Source organism: Hyperolius riggenbachi, chromosome 12 (assembly GCF_040937935.1).
Source record: "Hyperolius riggenbachi isolate aHypRig1 chromosome 12, aHypRig1.pri, whole genome shotgun sequence".
Lineage (NCBI taxonomy): Eukaryota > Metazoa > Chordata > Amphibia > Anura > Hyperoliidae > Hyperolius > Hyperolius riggenbachi.
Genome location: NC_090657.1, coordinates 154,460,858 through 154,480,219, shown reverse-complemented (window position 1 = coordinate 154,480,219; position 19,362 = coordinate 154,460,858). Strand labels below are relative to the sequence as shown.

At 43.6% G+C, this 19,362-nt stretch overlaps 1 protein-coding gene across 2 annotated transcripts in view; it reads left to right on the top strand.

Annotated features, from left to right (window-relative positions):
- The window catches only part of UBE2O (ubiquitin conjugating enzyme E2 O), a 112,386-nt gene extending 105,717 nt beyond the window's left edge, over positions 1-6,669 (top strand). For both annotated transcript variants that reach the window (XM_068263165.1, XM_068263164.1), the window contains 3 exons: positions 849-1,052; positions 4,749-4,806; positions 4,910-6,669. In XM_068263165.1, coding sequence (XP_068119266.1) covers positions 849-1,052; positions 4,749-4,806; positions 4,910-5,613 — 966 coding nt within the window. In that variant the 3' untranslated portion in view covers positions 5,614-6,669. The remainder of the gene's footprint in view (positions 1-848; positions 1,053-4,748; positions 4,807-4,909) is intronic.
- Positions 6,670-19,362: the final 12,693 nt, after the last annotated feature.

Genomic DNA, 19,362 nt, shown 5'->3' with positions numbered 1-19,362 from the left:
TCAAGGGATCTCGTGGGCTGGAAGAAGCCCGAGGTAAGTCCAGATTTGTGGTTTTTTTTGCCTCTGCTCAGAGTCCCTTTAAAGCAAATCTGAAGTGGAATTAAAGAAAACAAAAACAGATACTCCCCTATGGAGGGTGAAGGCTCTGGGTCCTATAGAGCGTTCCCGTTCCTCTCACTGTCCCCTCGTTCCAGCGCTATCTTCCCCCATTAGAGTATTTGACCCATCGGTTAAACACTGCTCTGTGAGGCTTCGGAAGGCTTCTAGAGCCCGAGTGCTCCTGAAGACAGGCCGCTCAATATTGCTCATGCGTGAGTGCGCTTGCGCAGTACGAGGCCACTTCTACTTGTAGTTTTTGGTGTTTTCTTGTTTCACTTGCTCCACAGCATGATTTATTTATTTTATACTGAATCGGTTAATGTCGTTGCACTTTGTAATAATTTTGGCAATTTAACGTGGGTTGCTATAGATTTCACCAGTGATGCCATGAGCCGCATGGTTTTTGCAGGAGTAGGGAACCTGGGCTCTCCAGCTGTGATAAAACTACAAATCCTAGCATGCATTTGCCTTTATTAATCATGACTGTGGCTGTCAGAATCCTGCAATGCATTGTGGGACTTGTAGTTCCTCAACAGCTGGTGTGCCAAGGTTCCCTACCCCTGGTTTAGAGGGTTGTTAGCAGATCTCCAAGCCTGTGAAGTGCATTCCATTGGAGCATGTGGAGCATTTTAAAACTAAATACAGTAAAGGAGTTAACTACTTTTTTTTTTCTTTTTACTCTGTGTGAAGTAACCTAATTAAATGAAAGCCAATTTTGTTTCTCATAAAACATGCTTTATCTTCTATAGGACCTCCTCTCTGCCTTTATAAAAGGACCCACGCGTACTCCTTATGAGGATGGGCTATTTCTGTTTGACATTCAGCTACCGAATATCTACCCAGCTGTGCCTCCCCTGTTCCACTACCTATCTCAGTGCAGTGGGAGACTGAACCCCAACCTCTATGACAACGGGAAGGTCTGCGTCAGTCTGCTGGGAACCTGGATAGGAAAGGTAATTAGTCACTTCTATATTACAATACCTTGTCGTTTTTCAGCTGAACATCAATGGACTTAACAGGCAGCATGCGTTAAAGACAGAACTGTGGTCAGAAGATGGAAAATCTCAATGTAATTGATCTTTTAAGCAATGGTGGAAAAAATGGACTAGGGTCCTAGGTTCAAATCTTGGCCAGGACACTATCTGCATGCAGTTTGTATGTTCTTCTCATGATTGCATAGGTTTCCTCCCACATCCTAAAAACATACAGACAAGTTAATTTGGTACCCTCAAATCTGGCCTTATTCCATGACAGAGGCATAAGACTATGATTAGCTAGTGGTTGTTAGGGACATTTAGTGACATGGCTGTATACTCTGTAAAGCGCTGCTGAAACCTACATATTAGGGTTTGCACACTCTTGTTGAACCAAGTTCAATATTTTAATTCAAGTTGAGTGACACATGCCATTCCATATACCAACGATTCATTTCGGGGCCCCATGGGGTCCCCTTTGTCAAGGTATCAAACAGAATGGTCACCATTCTGTGTTTCCTCGACAAAGGGGACCCCACGGGCCCCAAAACGAATCGTTGGTATATGGAATGGCATGTGTCACTCAACTTGAATTAAAGTATTGAACTTGGTTCAACAAGAGTGTGCGGATCATCTGGATTGTTTTTGCATGATACCTTGATCCAGCACCTCCACGGTGATGTGCAATTCCATGCGGACTTGTGGATTTACATATTAGGGTTGGTAACTATCTGCATGTCTAAAGGCTCCTAGATATGTTCAACAAAAGCGCACAACTAACCTGACAACTGACCGGCCAAGTAACGCTGAGGCTCTCTTTCTGAGCCGGGCTGAAGGGGAGATGAAGGGCCCAGGGGTGGAATAGGAATGCAAATTCCGCTGCGGTAGTTATGCCTATAGGCACAGGGGAGAAAAGCGAGGCGGGTACCCTTGGGGGAAATGGAGAGGCAACCCCCAAACCTTCACTGCGACCGATCTGCATATAGCCATGGGGATGAAAGAGAGGCAGGGCACCCAGGTGGAGGAGTAGGTTAAGTAAGTGAATACTGCTGGGGGGCACACTAATTAGTGGTCACACTGATAGGGAGGTGGATGCTAACAGCACAGATTACGGGGGTGGAGGGGGGGGGGGAATGATAGATGATGGCCACACTGATTGCTGGGGTGGAAGGGGTTAATAGATACAGGCCACACTGATTACTGGGGGGAAGGGGGTGTTGCTTCCCCTGCACAGTAAGGGTGATAGCTGCAATAAGGGACCAGGTGGGGATAATAGCTGTACTTGGGGACATGGAGGCTTTATTGGCGGTACTTTGGTGGCAAGGAGAGGTTAATGGCTGCAATACTTTATGCAGTGCAACCATTAACCCTTCCTGGTCCCCAAGTGCAGCCTTTAACGTCTCCTGTTCGCTCAGTGCAGCCATTCATTTTCCTGGGTTGACTTATATTTGAGTCAGTAAAAAAAGATGACAGTTTAACAGTGTCAAATAGTAGGTTGGCTTATCGATGAAGCTCTACCATGGAAATAACTCCACTTTTAAGTTGCAAGATGGCTCTCCACATTTTTAGCATGATTTCCAAACACAAGTGGGGGCGCCCGGCCTAAATGTAGTGGCAAGTGTCACATGATCTCACTGATGACATGATGCAGGTCTGTTCTTTCCTTACTGCTTTGTAGTAAGAAAAAAAAATGGATTGCTTATAACAGCAGTACCAGGGTTCTTGTTCTAATGGTTTCAGGCAGTAATGGTTTTCGGGCTTCTCTACAATAGTTACCTAAATGGCAATACTTAGGCCTCTTTTCCATGAGCAGCTGACAGGCAGTGAATTCATCCATCCACCGACAGGGTGCTTGCCAGCTATTGGGACAGGCAGCCCCACCATAGAGTTGCATCTGAGCATGGTGGCTGCCATGCTCAGACGCAACTTGTATTTCACCATATGGTATCACTGCCGCATGTCATCGCTTGAGACGTTTGGTGTTGCAAACCATTCAGCTGCATTTAAATTGCACCCGAATGGCAGTAGTTGGTGGAAGATGGGAAGCTGAGCTGCTGGACAAATGAGCAGTCGATGTCCATGGAAAAGAGGCCTCAGTAGGGCTGTAATCTGACATGTTTCATCATTGAAACCAAAAATCAAAAGAGCAAAAGAAAACCTCAAAGAAAAGCAGTGGTGTTAGCGCGACATCTCCTCCACCTCCTCTGGTAAGCTCTCTGGTCACCCCCGTCGCTTCTTGCCTCCTCTCCTGTCCACTAGGAACACTTTATCTTCACCTCAACTATCACTTCTTACTATACTGGTGGTCTGATACGTTTTTTCGTGTGGTGGTTTTTGTTGCACCTCTGGGATATTCACTGTGACTCTATTTGGGATTTTCTTTGATGATTTCTTGTGGGCTCATCATTTGTTCCTGTTTTTCCTGCCTGCCCTTTGGGTGTTGGTTTCACAGCACTGTGGCTTTGTTTTGACGTGCTGCTATTATTCATTCTTGATTGCTCTGATTGTACCTATATGCACTCAGCACTTTATAGGGTGGATTGATAGTGTTATTATTACACCGATTGTCTATGTGCATCTATTAGCCTTCTATCTATCTATCTATCTATCTATCTATCTATCTATCTATCTATCTATCTATCTATATATATATATATATATATATATATATATATACACACACAGGATCTTCTCCAAAAATTAGCATGTTGTGATAAAGTTCATCATTTTCTGTAATGTACTGATAAACATTAGACTTTCATATATTTTAGATTCAAATACACACAACCGAAGTAGTTCAAGCCTTTTATTGTTTTAATATTGATGATTTTGGCATACAGCTCATGAAAACCCAAATTTCCTATCTCAAATAATTAGCATATTTCATCCGACCAATAAAAGAAAAGTGTTTTTAAAACAAAAAAAAAAAGTCAACCTTCAAATAATTATGTTCAGTTATGCACTCAATACTTGGCCGGGAATCCTTTTGCAGAAATGACTGCTTCAATGCGGTGTGGCATGGAGGCAATCAGCCTGTGGCACTGCTCAGGTGTTATGGAGGCCCAAGATGCTTCGATAGCGGCCTTAAGCTCATCCAGAGGGTCTTGCGTCTCTCAACTTTCTCTTCACAATATCCCACAGATTCTATATGGGGTTCAGGTCAGGAGAGTTGGCAGGCCAATCTTTTTATTGTTGTTTATACTACAGCGAGGGGTGCAGGTTTGTTTTGGGGTCTTCTTTCTCAGACTCTTCTGGTCGTTAGTTGGTGCTGGCCCTACCTCCTTTTTTCTACAGTACATGTTTCATAATTGTACCCCATGTTGGGAGGGGTAAAGTTTGTCTCTATCCAAAAGTCCTGTTAGCTGGCTGGTAATCCAAGAAGTTGCAGGTTTATATGCTGTACTGGAAAGAATTCAAAATAAAAAGAGCATAATATACATTTGCTGGATGGTGCCGGTTCTTCGTCCTCCTTGATTGCTTGCCCGTGGTGCATCCGGATCTATCAGGGCACATCCATTTGGAACTTCGGGGTTTGCTGCACAACTAATTCAATCAGAGAACATCAAAATAACACTCGGAATCAAATTATTTTAATGACTTCACACTTTAAAAAGATTCCTGATACTGTAGGAACTGAACGGTTCTGTTCTATATAATTTTTTTTTCTGTCTTTAGGGAACTGAAAGGTGGACAAGCAAGTCCAGTCTTCTCCAAGTACTAATATCAATTCAAGGTGAGTACTTTTAATGTGCAGTCTGTCATTTTGATAAGCATGACACCGGGATATTGCCACTGTATGCTTATTCTGTGTGCCTTGTATGTTTTCTCCCTTCCAGGCCTTATTTTGGTAAATGAGCCGTATTACAATGAGGCTGGCTTCGATAGTGACCGAGGTCTGCAAGAAGGCTATGAGAATAGTCGATGCTACAATGAGATGGCTTTGATCAGGGCTGTACAATCTATGACACAGTTGCTGAGGAGACCGGTGGAAGTTTTCCAGCAAGAGATCGTGGAGCATTTTCAAAGTAATGGATGGCGTTTGGCTCACAGGATAGAGACCTGGCTAGAAACCAATTCCCTGATAGATAAGGGTGGGGAGTTGACTAATGGAGAGGAGCACCCTTGCATTGTACCATACAGTCCCAGTGAGTCAGAAACCACACCCGAGCCTTCCTTCACTTCCAAGGATTTGGATGATTCTGGGTGCGGAGCTTCAACCCTTTCTCCTGGAGAGGCTCCACAATGTTCTGACTTGGAGGGCATGGGTAAGGGGCAAGCTAGTAGCACCTGTAGCCCTGCAGAGGAACCACGAGGAGCAGCTGGCGGAGCACAGCCAAGTGTGAAACCAAAGAAACGCAGGAAGAGCTATCGTAGTTTTCTACCTGACAAACGGGGATACCCTGACATTGGCTTCCCATTGTTCCCATTGTCTAAGGGCTTCATTAAAAGCATCCAAGGTGTTTTGGCGCAATACAAGGCTGCTCTCCTGGAAGCTGGTATCTTAGAGCCCCGTGGAGCCAGACTGACATTACCGTTGTAGAGATGAGACCCTTCCCCTTCTCTACTCACAATATCATATAGATTGTTCCCCATCCTTCACTGCCTGGTGAGGCTCAATAAAAAGAAAAAAAAAAAGCTTGGGGTAACATAAGACTTGCAAACCACAGTGTCTGCTGTGTGACCAAACAAGATTGTAACCTAAATATTAATGGCTGATGATATGCTGTATGCTCTGCTGTTCCCTTCATTTACTCTGTCCAGATAATCTGCTCCTGGTTTAGTGCCTGGGGCTGCCTTGCTGCTATGGGGCAGAGAATTGTATCATTTATTACTCATGAAGAACTTACTCTTTACCTCTGTGTAATGTCCCAGACCCACATCCTTCAAGAGTTGTCAAGTTGGCCACGTAGCTACTCTTGTGCCTACCCTTAAGGGTACATAGAATTGAAAGTTAGACCTATTCATTTCAAATGACTGTCAGGTGTTGAGCCAGGTCAGGATGGAGAATGCTGTTTAACCCGAGTACCCTCCTTACTCCTTACTGAGTGAGAACACTACATTGTTCTTGCTCTTATCTGGCTTCATTATCTCAGTTGTGTCTTGATGAGTCTGTAGTCATGATAGCGAGAATGAATCGCATATGAAAAATGTTTTTGACCCATATTTTACATAAGTGGCAAGTATTGGTGAAAATGTGGGCACCTTCCAATGAATAAGCTTTTATTTATCATAATACTCTGTATGGACCTCTGAGAACGTAACTGCTCCTCAAGGTTCGATGCACTAGCAGCAATATAGCCTACAAGTCGTCTTCTCCTCAGATCGGGCAAGTTGCTCCATGCTAGCGAATGGTTAAATGCTTCCGTTTTAATACTTACTTTGGCCCATCTGCCTGTTCCTAATACTATTGCGCCCCAAATTAATGGACGGGCTCAGCTCTGTTTAATATTTTAGAGGTCAGAAGCTATAAATCTGACTGCTCTGACATCTTGGCTACTGGTAATAAAGTTTAGGATAAAAAAACTGACTATTCCATAAAAAGAACTGTCTGTAGCTGCATTTATGAATCTAATAAAACACTGCCATGAACAATGAAGACAGTGCCGGCCGGTGTTTCCTTGCCCCCTTGTCTTATCTTTATAATGTTTACATTTATTTTTCCTTAGAAATGTGAATTTTTGTGGAGGGATTTGCTGCTACCACTTTCCTCCATTGTGGAGTTATTGATCATCTCTGCACCATTTAAAAGAACATCTATCATTTGTTATGGACCTGGTTAATTCTAACTGAGCATATGATGGTAAAATACATAACCCTAGTTTACCTGTTGACAACACTGCATGCTGACAGCAACAGAAGTTCCAGAGATGATGGTTGCTAAAGTAATATGCAACTTTTGAGTTTCCATGTAAAAGTCAACATTGGCACTACCCCACCTATCTTCCTGTTGGTTCGCAGTGTACCTACACTGGTTTATGTACACTACATTTCGGCAGCCTGTATCTCTAGGACTACTGAGTGTTTGACATGCATTTTTTTGTTTTTTTTTAATAGAAGTCAAACCTCTGGCTTTATTTTTTGTCATTGTTTGATGACTTTCTACTGCCTCAGTTTTTTTTTTTTAATACAAATTTGCTTTAAAGGGTCAAGACTACACTAAACAAGCGTCTAAAGGTGCAAAATGAGAGCATGAGTAATATATGAGCCTTTTAGACATATGCTGTGTGACGTTATTTAATTCATGTATAGAATGCGCTGTATTTGTTTTGTTTTGTTTTAAGCTGCATTTTTAACCCCTTCCTCCCTGAGGTCCTACTTAGTGATTTATTTCAATTTCAGGTAGATGGCTGAGAAGTAGATTTGAAGAAATAAATTGGGGAGAAATCTCTGGTGGTGTAATGTGTTCCCCCATACAGTTGTTACCGCCTTGTCTGCAAATACCCTATAAAATTGTGAGAGAAAAAAAAGGCGAGAGCATGTTGACAATTTATTGGTCACACCATCAGCACTGTAGCTATTATGCAGTCATCAGATGAGTAGTGGGTGCTAAAAGGGAGAGAGGGGGGACAGTGTGTGCAGGCACTGGAGAGTCTGACAGCCGTTTTTTCGTGCTGAGCGGCACTTCCTCTGTGGCTGTGTCCCTATAAAATTGCGCATCTCTGCATAGCAAATCCATTTTTTTTAAGCTCATATAGCCTTGGATCTGGTTTCATGTGTTACTGTTTATGCATTTCATGAGCTCTCTCTCTACTAGAGGGTGCTACTAATCAGAAATGTGAAAGGTTCTAGGAATAAGGGCTCCTTCATCCTGGAAGAGTGTGCGCAATGCTCACTGCTCAGACAGCACCACTACTTAATTGCTACTCGCTAGACTTCCCTATTCAGGATATTGTGTCCGCTCACAAAAATGAAGTAAGAAAAACAAAAAATGCCAGCCAGCAGCATATTTTGGTAAATGAGTGTGATCCCATTTAGTTGGATTGAATGAGCTCATGCCACACTGCGTCAGTCGTGCTGTGTTTTGAGGTTGGTACCAACAATGGCTGTGTTTTTCATGTCCGATCGGGGTTCGACCAGGTGTTCTGTTCATTTGATTAGAGTAACAAAGCCACCTGAGCTAAAATTAGCCCAGGGGTAAGGGGATGCCATTACACAGCAGTCAAGTTATCTTGGCCTAGTTCAAATCAATGCTAGCTTCTTCTGCACTTTTTTGCATGCAGTAAGCATGTTTGGGGCTTCATTTTTTTTTTGTTACACTTTTCAGGCTGGAGAGATTAGGGATGAGGGTGGCAGAGGAATAAATCCTATATACTTAGATTGCAAAAAAAATCGTACCTTACAGAAGGGAAACTATGATATTCTAGAGAATGATGGAGTGGTAGTAAAGCCAGATGATTTTTTATTTTGCCAACATGCACTGCATTACTTGGTTTTCACACTGAAGCCATCATTGGCAACAGGGTGTTATTGTCAAAGCTATACTAACGCGGACACCATTTCTTATCACCGCTTCCTGTGTGAACAAGCCCTGTAGCACTGCAGTTCTGATTAGCACCCTCTAGTGGCGGGAGTAAGAACCAGCTATACAAATATTGTCTGATAATGAAAATGTTCCGTAGTCAGAAATTTGGTGTTGTGCTTAGCAGAGACTGACTGGATTTTATTAGGGATACTGAATGCAGTCCTTCTCTGTAGGTGACCTAGGCAAATTGACGTGAACATTATTTGGGCAGTATTGTAGGCACAGAGGTCTTTAGCAGAGATAGTCAATAAGATGCCAATTATTTCATCTTGCATGCAGATTGTATGCATCTTGAAATTAGGCCAATAAAATGCATTTCCTGCTGAATTTGTGTTGCCCAGTTCCAAACTATATACAGTTTGCACACAAGCCAGAACAATCTCTAGTCTTTAGTATCCCTAGAGCCATAGAAGGCAATAGTTAGTTCAGCCTGCCAGAAGCAGGCTGACTGAGGGCCGTGTGACGTGTTGCACTAACTTATATGCTTGGTGCGTGTCCGGTGTGGAGGTGTGTTGTTCACAGGATGACTGGCAATGCTTTCTGCTGTTCAGAATGCAACACAGCAGTGGATGTGTAAAAGCATGGACCCATTGCACGTCTGTTGCGTTGTAGTACAACACAGTGTGTACTGTCCTATTGGAATTCTGATCAGGGCTGTGGAGTCGGTTCAAAAACCATCTGACTCCTCAGTTTGAGACCACCGACTCAGACTCCAGGTACCCAAAATGGCTTCAACGCCTCAACTCCGACTCCTAATTCTTATTAGGACTGTGGAGTTTGTACAAAAATCATCCGACTCGGACTCCTCAGAGACCTCCGACTACAGGTACCCACAATTACTCCAACTCCTCGACTCCGATTTTGACTACACAGCCCTGGTTCTGATGGGAAGAGGGTTAGTGGATCTATGGTTGCCTTCGTTCAACAATAGAGAACAAAAAGCAGCACATCTTAAGTCTTTTTGAGCTGATGAGCCTTTTGTAGTGTGGGTTGTTCTGCACTATTCATAAAAGCAGCTGATTGGTGTTTAGTGACTTACCTTCTCTAGTTGGCTCTTGACATTTACTTCAAACCCCACTGTTCTCACTGCCAGTTTTTTAAATTCCTATTTGAAAACATAACCCGTACGGAGCTTAGGCAGAGAATATGACAGCTCCCGGTCATTGGTAGAGAAAATAGCCTAAACATATGGCTGTCGGAGATCAATATGTAAGTGGTCATTCTTAAGGTGCCCATACATTCGATTTTCCAATACAATCAATTAATTAAAACATTTTATTGAATTGGGGAAAGACTCAATGTATGTTTCATTCTGTTCAATCGATGGAAATTGGCTGCTATCTGTTGTCGACCAATTTACTCGATGTTGCTGTGATTGAACTGTTCCCTATGGACTTTCATGCTGGCTCACCTCAAACATACTAGCTCCCAGTTTAAATGTTGAGCTATTCAAAGTCTATGCTTGAGGGTAGATGGTGAAGTAAGCTGCCTCTTTTTCATGGTGTACTCCAGTGTCCTCACATATAAGATGGCGGTAGGGCAAGCTCTTCCTTTTGCTATTAGCATATCCTAGTTTCCTCTAAGACAAGTGTAAATAGACACACAGAACTAAAATGGATTATAAAAAACCCAACACTGTGTACAGAGCATATTATCTCTGCCATCCACATCTTGAAAAAAATCTTATATTTATCTAAAGATAAAAGGGCCTGGCCTTAATGGGGCAGGGACTGTGCAAGATCATGACATGCTCCTTCCTTTGCCAGAGGGGGATTAATAAGGTTATAGTTATCCACTTCCCTCAGAGCAAGAACCACCACCAGCAGGAAGTGGCCTGGGGCAGTCATGTGACCAGTTTTGCTAGAGATTTAAAGTGTTTGAAAATAAATTTTTACACGAAATCTGTTAGACTTAATTCCTGTGGATTAATATGAATGGGGCCGCTGTGAGATTTTTTGTTTTTTTACATCTACTGCTGTTACCTCTCCTATTGATCTATCTGATGGTAAAATCTGGTGGTCATCTTTAAGTGTATGATCGCCTTTATGCTGGGTTCGCACAACGCAACTTCCCGTCCGATCGAGGTGTGTACATATCCAAACTGCTCCCGATCGATAATGGATCGAATGTTCCGTGATGACTTTGGAAAATCGATCCCGTTATTGAACGGGAGCATATATCTAACGTGACGGAAATAATCTTCCTATTCCCGTCGATTGGACGGAAAATTGCATCGTGTGTACCCAGCATAAGACATAAAATTGATCTCAGGGCTGAAGGGGATAAAAATACAAGGAATGAACATATACCCTCCTGCTTCTGGCAGATGTACAGTATTTATTGCTGGCAATGGATTATTCTGAAAACAAATGCTGTAACATTGAGTGCTGGTGCTTCTGATGTGTGTGTATAGTGCTGTAAGACAACAAGAGTTTTTTTTTTACAATTTGTTTTCCTTTGTTTGCCAATTTAATGTTTGAGAAAAAAATATGCAGGATTGTTTAATTAAAGATGCCTCTGCTTAAGAATGTCTCTGATTCACTGATGGGTATGTGTAAAATAGAAATATTGTGTGATCATTATAGAAAGTCCCTTTTTCACTGAGATCTACATGAACCGTCTGTCAGCTGCTCCCGTTCACCAGCTGGATGCTTGCCAGCGCTCTATACAGGCGGTAGACAGTCGCATACATTTGAAATTGGTGCCGGTAGACTTGGGTGCAGGATACAGCCAGTACATGGCTGATCCTGCTTCTGCACAAGTCCCGGCTGTATTAATTACTATTCCCCCTCCAGGCCGCCATGGATAGTGGGGGAATGATATAATTCGGCTTCCAGCAACTTCGGCTCCATCTTCTGACGGCGCCAACGTTACTCACTGAGCGCCGCTATAGATGCGATTCCTATTATAGTCGATGGTGGTGCCGGCTGTGCCCAAATCTAGCAGCGCTGAAAAGCACTGCTCCGCTGTACAGGCGGTGGACAGTCTCCCCCCATAAAGTTGCATCTGAGCACCGTGGATGCCATCTTCAGATATTACCCTGGGTAACGCAATCGCTTGTCAAATGTGACACGTTGTGTTATCAAAAGCTGCCATTCAGCTGCACGTTATTTCAGCCGAATGGCATTTGAGTCCAGCCGCAAATAGCTGCAGCTTTTTTCCACAGGAGGCTGAACTAAGTAAAAGGAAGGCATTTTCACTAATGAATTGTGGTCAAACGTGAATATGAATCAAATTTAACGTTCACTCTTTTTTTTTTAAGGCAGCATTTTGTCTTGATATTGGCCTCCTTGTGTTGGACGGTTGGGATGTTTGTGCTTGTTTGACCGGTTGCTCAAACAACCTACAAGCAGATGAATAGGGCAATCCCTGCCAGTGCTGGATACTGGGGAACTTGCTCCTGTCTGTCCTGCCTTGCCTACATGAACTTGTCAATTAAACCCCCCCCCCCCCCCCCCAAAAAAAAAAAAACTGACTGGTGGACACCATACATGCAGGCCTCACACATCTCACTTACTTTCAGGTAAGCCACACCCCTTTCACCACTTAGGCCCACTTAGCCATGTGAATGTTAAGCCAAAGTAGCCAGATGTCCTCACCTTACACCTCAATGATTAGCAGTGGGTTGACTGGCATTTTAGCTTGGTCAGCATTAAAAGCCAATATGTATGTTGTGGTCCCACCAGATGCTCAGAAATTTATATTAGAGGTACACTCTAATGCCACAAGGTAAGTGTGGCAGTATTGTTTATTATTCATATTGCTATAGGATTACTTTAAATGTATGGTATTTTTCCTCATGTACATCTGTTGTCATGCAGGAGTCATTAAAATCACTCAACAGAGAGACCTGGTCATTTGGAGAATTTCTACAGTCTTGTAAATGAAAAGTGTGTGTTGTCTGTTATTGTGGGTCTGAGGGACCAGTTAGCTGAAACCTTCTCCTCAGCATGTCCCACCAACACCCCTTGCCCTTCCCACTTTTAGGGCCCATTTCCACTTGCGCGGAAACCGTGCCGAATCCGCAGAGTTTCCCCGTAGGCAAATCGCACGGGGAAACTCTGCCATAGGGATGGATAGTGCCGCTGGCCGAATTGATAGCGATTCGGCCGGCTTTTCTATCCAATGGGACTCGTCTGCGTACCCATAGGACCCGGAAGTGCCACCGCGTGCGGCACAAGTGGAAATGGCCCATATTGTTCAGTCCAAATAGCTTCCCCTCTTCTCCAGACTTGTTCAGCTACTGTAATCCATGAGATGCTAATGAAATTCAGTTGCTTCTGATTTGGATGTTTGGATTAGATGAATAATTGCAGAGGCTGCCATCTTCATTTGGTAATAAACCATGCCAGTTGCCTTTCTTCTGTGCTTATGCTCTGCCTCAAATACCTAAAGGGTAGGAACACACTAGGCAGAATTACATATGCGTTTTCCACCATGTGCTATGGGGAAAACTCATGCCATCCTACCTAGTGTGTTCCTATTCAAAAATAAACCTGAAGTGAGGATATGGAGGCTGACCTATCGCTTTCCTTTTAAACAATGCAAATTGTCCAGTTGTCATGATGATCTCCTGTCTGTAATACTCTTGCCCATAGTCTCTGAACAAGCCTGCAGACTAGGTGCTGTGACTGAAGTATGACTAGATTAGCCACATGCCTGTTTTAGGTGTGTGATCCAGAAACAGCTGATGCCGTAAAGATCGGCAGGGCAGCCGGTTGAATTGTTCATAAGGAAATAAAGATGGCAGCCTCCATATCCCTCTCGCTTCAGTTGTCCCTTAAAGAGACTCTGAAGCCAAGAAAAAAACAGGTTTTTACTTTAAAAACGTGTTTAATATAATTGCCCCACCTAAAACGCTGCATCCCTGCAGCAGAAAACTCAATCACCACTAACTCCCTGGGCAAAAATCCACAACTTTCTTGGCCATGGATTTTGCTGCCCTAAGGAGGCAGAGCTTTGGGCTGTAGCTCTGCCTCCATGCGCGTCAATCAGTGCTGATCACCACCTCTCCCTGCCCCTCTTAGTGAAAGAAGACTGAGAGGGGTGGGGAGAGGCAGTGACCTGCGCTGATGGACACGTGTAGAGGCAGAGCTGCAGCCCAAAGCTCTGCCTCTATGCGGAAGGAGCTCCGCAATGTGCCCCGGTCAGTTTGGGTGATTTATGGAGTTTTCAGTCATGAGGATGCGACGTTTTAGGTGGGGTAATTATGTTATACAATTATTGTATAGGTCCTTGTCTGGCAAGACAGTTATAGTGTAAATCACACAGAGTGCCCACATTTCAAGTGTGGGTACACCAACCGTCTGCAGGCCTTTAACTGAAAACCATACAATGTAAAGCACTACCACCTCCAAAAAAGTTAGCTCAGGCCTCACTTGCCCGTTATCAAAAAATTGTCTTTATTGTGAGCTTCAACCACAGATGTGTATCGAAACCATTAAAAGCATTAAGAACCTCAGGAATAGCCCAACCTGTCCCCACATCCACACACGCCACATGCACACCAATGATTTAGCAAGTTATTTTTGCATGCACCAAGGTATGGCAATTGCCCCATATGCTGCAGCAGCTGCTTCAAAGTTAATGACACGTTAGCATTCTTATAGTTGCATTTAAAGGGAACCAGAGACTAAGCACCCTCATGTATTTTACTATATATATATATATATATATATATATATATATATATATATATAATCTCAATGGGAACATTAGAGAAAACACCTACCCTGCTCTCTGTTTCATACTTCACTGCTCAGCCTGCTTGTTAACAGCCCTGATAAGAATCCCCGACTGAGCATTCAGTCTAGCTTTTACTGGAATAATTATAGCAGAGTCAGTTTTCTGTGATGTCTTTTCAAGCCCAAATCTGCCCCATTGTGGCTCTGCTTTGCTGCTTCAAGGATAAATAGCAGGAAAGCAGAGCCACAAGGGGGCAGACTTGAGCTTGAAAAGACATCACAGAAGACTGACTCAGCTGTAATCATTCCAGGAAAAGCTAGACTGAATGCTCAGTCAGGGATTCTTATCAAAGCTGATAATACGCAGATTTAGCAGAGAAGAATGAAACGGAGAGTAGAGTAGGGGTTTGCTGTCATGTTCCCATTGATATATATGGTAAAATACGAGTGTGCTTCCTCTCTGGTTCTGTTTAGTACTCAAAAATCAAAGAACAGGTAATTGGCTGTACCATAGGAGAACAACCGGTCTTCAATGGTGTATAGTCCTTGTATTGATATCTCAGCAACACAGCAGACTTTTCCTTTTCAGCTGATAAATAATTTTAACATCGCAAGTCCAAGTACGTAGCTAATAGCTGTATTATGCAGCTTGGATATAATCAAGCGTTTGATAACAATCCAGTTCAGTCATTAATATCTCATATAGCACTTCCAGCAAGTCTGAGCACAACATGCAGTACACGGGTTCCATATAACTAATATAGCAGTCCCTGTATAGCATTAGTAGCCAGTTGCAAGCATTAGTCTCTTTGGGAGATTGCCAAGTCCCTGCAATTCACATACCCCCACAGATGCGCTGTGGCCTTGTTACTGACACTACTTTCATCCCGTCATCGGCGGCTATGCACTTTGATCTACCCGCTTCTCAGCATAGTAGCAATGGCGGGGATCAAGTTCTGGGTAACATGTGGCTGAACGGTGGTGGGTGAGGCTGGCCTCCTGTAGTGCCTCCCACCTACATAATTTACCCAATCAGGCTTCTTCCGGGTGTGGCTTCGTGCTGTGAAGCAGCTGCTGCAGCATATAGGGCAATTGCCATACCTTGGTGCATGCAAAAATAACTTGCTAAATCATTGGTGTGGATGTGAGGACAGGTTGGGCTATTCCTGAGGTTCTTAGTGTTTTTAAACTGGGGCAATTATGTTAAACAGGTTTTTAAAGGCTTCAGATTCTTTAAATAACTGACCAGAATGAGCAGTTAGATCAGATGCTTTGACTCTGATATCTGACTGCATGCTTGCTGCAGGTGTGTTACTCAAAAATAATGAAAGCCTAAAGCTCAGCATGACAGCCCGGCAACTGGTATGGTTTATAAGGGAATGAAGATGGCAGCCTCTGTATTCTTCACTTCATGTTCCCTTTAGAGAACAGCTATCGATAACCCAGTATTATAAAATGACAATGTACAATTACTGTTTATTATTTAATAGCTGAGTAAGCGTTTACCCACTTTTCATGTTAAAATCAGAGGTAAAAGCACAAGTTTTAAGCCCTGTCCACGTACACTAGATGACAAGGTGGCTGATAACCACTTCATCTGCTGAGAATGCAGCATGTGTGCCGCAGCTCTCGGCCATCAATTCATCCAAGTGATAGCCGAGGGCAATGTTCTCTCCACTAACCTGGCTCCCGTGTAATGCTTCTCCATCATCCCTCTGCGCCCTATCCCTGCATCACAACAGTACACACAGGCGCGGTCTGTCCTGTTCCTGGGCAGTGTGGCTGTGCTTGTACACGGATGGGAGCACAATTGCGTGAGCCTATTTAACCACCGCTTTTGGAATAGCTTCAGAGGGCCTCAGCACTGGAACGGCGAGCTCAAGAGGGGGATGAGGTAGCCTCTGAATTGTGCATCCCTCTACTGAGGTAACTTTTTTTTTTTTACTTCACGTACACATTAAGTAGCATTACCCTTTTCATTGATGTGCCCTAAGAATTGTAAAACTGAAAAGTCATCATTGACGCACTTAATCTCCTGCGTGGACTTGGGGGTGAAGAAAAGAAGCCAGGAGTGGTAATCCTGAGCCTGACTTGGCGTAGCCGTCGGGAGGCATGGAGACCCAGTGCAGCATGGCAGAACTTCTAACTCTCCTCCCCTGGGATCCAGATGCTGGCAGCCATTCTTCTTCTGGTCTTTTGAGGCTCTCAATCCCTCAGGTGAGACTGCTGTTTATCACATGATGACAGACTATGATCTCACCACAGAGGTAGAATGCCACCCAGAGGACGGTGGAAGAATAGTAGCGCTAGGGGAGATGAGTAAATGAGCAGGGCTGCTGCAGATCTCTCTAGGGTATGAGATTTTCCTGCTTTTAGGGTCTAAAAGCTCAAGAAAAAATTGCACTTTTTTTAGACCCCAAAGTCCAGAAATAATCAGTGCCAGGAAGGTTTAATGGCTATGCTTGCCTGTTAACTACAACATGGAAAGATAGCCCAACCCTGTTGGCAATATTGTGGCAAATTCCTCCTCATTACTGCTTATGGTGGATAAAATAGAATTATGCAAAATGTCCACTTCAAGACTGACCAGTTAAATATGGCAGCTGCAGAAAATTTGCATCAACTTAAAATTATTGAAATTTGGTCAATCTTCCTTTAAAAAAAAAAAAAAAGAAAAAAGTTCACCTACCACCAGGAACAAACAAAGCTTTACCAGAGCTCATCAGACCAATATTATAAGGTCTGGACAGCATTATTATTATTATTTAGTATTTATATAGCGACAACATATTACGCAGCGCTGTACAGTGTATATATATATATATTGTCTTGTCACTAACTGTCCCTTAAAGGAGCTCACAATCTAATCCCTACAATTGCCATATGTCTATATTATGTAATGTAAGTACTGTAGTCTAGGGCCAATTTTGTAGGGGGAGCCAATTAACTTATCCGTATGTTTTTGGAATGTGGGAGGAAACCCACGCAGACACGGAGAGAACATACAAACTCTTTGCAGATAGTGCCCTGGCTGGGATTCGAACCAGGGACCCAGTGCTGCAAGGCGAGAGAGCTAACCACTACGCCACCGTGCTGCCAAAGCATGAGAGATGGTTATCACTGACTCTTCACCACTGTATGAGGCAAGGGGCTCACTTTACAAAATTGGACCCCAAACATGCCATTTGGTGTGACAGGTCCTTAAAGAGTAACTGTCAGGCTGCAAAAGCTAATTTAAACCTCTATTCTCCTGTGTTAAACAGTTTAGAAGGAAGCCAAAAAGGCAATACTGAAGTTAAAAATCTCTCTTACTTTTGATGTGTGCTGAACAGCAAGGCTGTTATTCCCAAGCTCTTAAAAGGACGAGAGGCCGCATAACATACTGCAAAGCATTCTGGGGCTGCTTCTCCACACCTTGGGTCCTCCCCTCGGCTGCTAGTGAGACGTTACAGGCTCATGTTACAGCAGCTTGTAATGCAGTCCAGCTCACGGCACTGAAAAATCACAGGGCAGAGTATACTGCATGAGTCCGCTATTGTTTCTAGCCACATGGCTAATTAATATTCACTGCACAGTAGTGTTGTCCATTAGGATCTTTTTTGTGAGTTGAATCATCAGGAAGCAGGGAGGACATAACGACACAATTGGCTTCATAGGAGACAGACAAACATGGAACCTGCCATGAGCTGTCAGGAGCATCATTCTCTGCAAATACTATATAAAAATTCTGTGAAATCCAAACGTGGACAGTGAAATGCATATGTAATGTAGGTACAGCCAATATTTAGCTACTGATATGTGGTTTTTTTTCTCTGAGACCTTATACCTAACAGCTCCTCTTCAAGTAACTCTGTGGTGGGAATGACATCTATAGGAATTGGCAGCATGTGGAAAGAAGATGTGGGTAGCAGCACTTGTCCATCCCCATCAAGTACATGCTGCCAACATCTGTCTCTGCAGTAGCAGCAGGTACTGTAAAAGAGCAGGGCTGAGGCAGAAACTAGAGCGTCATCAGCCTCAGAGGTGTGAGGGTGTATTCCCAAGGCTGCAATAGGGGCAGTAAATCAAGTACTGCCATATGGGGCCTGCCCAAACTGGGGGGGTGGGTTTATCTTTCCTCCCTACCCTCAGGCCCCCCTCCTGTACTCCCTGTATTTGCTGAGTTACACGCAGTCGGCAGGATTTACAGTAGTGGCTTGCCTCCAGGTGCTAGAGGTCCTGTCTCTTCTACAGCGCTTACTGCGTGTAACTGCATATGGGGGAAGGGGGGCAACATCAGTGGTACAACCGCCCAGAATACTATGTGGGATCACTTGATCACCACTACGGAATACAATGGGGGGGGGGGGGGGGTAGAAAGACCATTAGAACACCAGGAAATACTGTGGGGGGAAATCACTAGACTACCAGGAAAAAGTATATGGGAATGGGGGGGGGGGGCTACTTAACCAAAGAGACATATTGTGGGGTCATGGGGTGACCACTAGACTACCATGGAATTTTTATTTTTTATCTTGAGGGGGGGGGGGGGGGGGTTGAAACAGACTACCAGGTACTACTGTCAGTGATGGGGGAACCACTAGACTATAAAGGAATACTATAGAGAGGAGTGTGTGTGGAGGTGGACAGTTGGACTACCAGGGAACTCTGGGGAGGGCCCACGGCATCAGATAGGGCACTATAAGAGTTCCTATACTGTCTCAAAAGCACATTTAAATTAAAGCCTGACTCCAGGAGAATATAGATAATGCAGAAGGCGTTTGTGAGGTGGTTTGTCATCTCCTTCCCACCGTATGAATTTGCATCACTTCCTGGGCAAGTCTCTGCCTAAGGGGCACCGGCAGCACAAAATACTTTTTTTTTTTTTTTAATGAGGATGTTTATGTTTCAGATTTCTATTGCTGTTCCGCATATTAGAAGCATGGAGGTCCAAAGACCAGTCAGTGATACTTAATCAGACTACAGTATAAAGCCTCAAAGGATTGTCACCTCTTTCTCCATTATCCAAAATAAAGATAAATTATTTCCCATTTAAAAGATACACTTTTTGTTTTTTAAGAGAAATTAAAAAATACACTGTAAA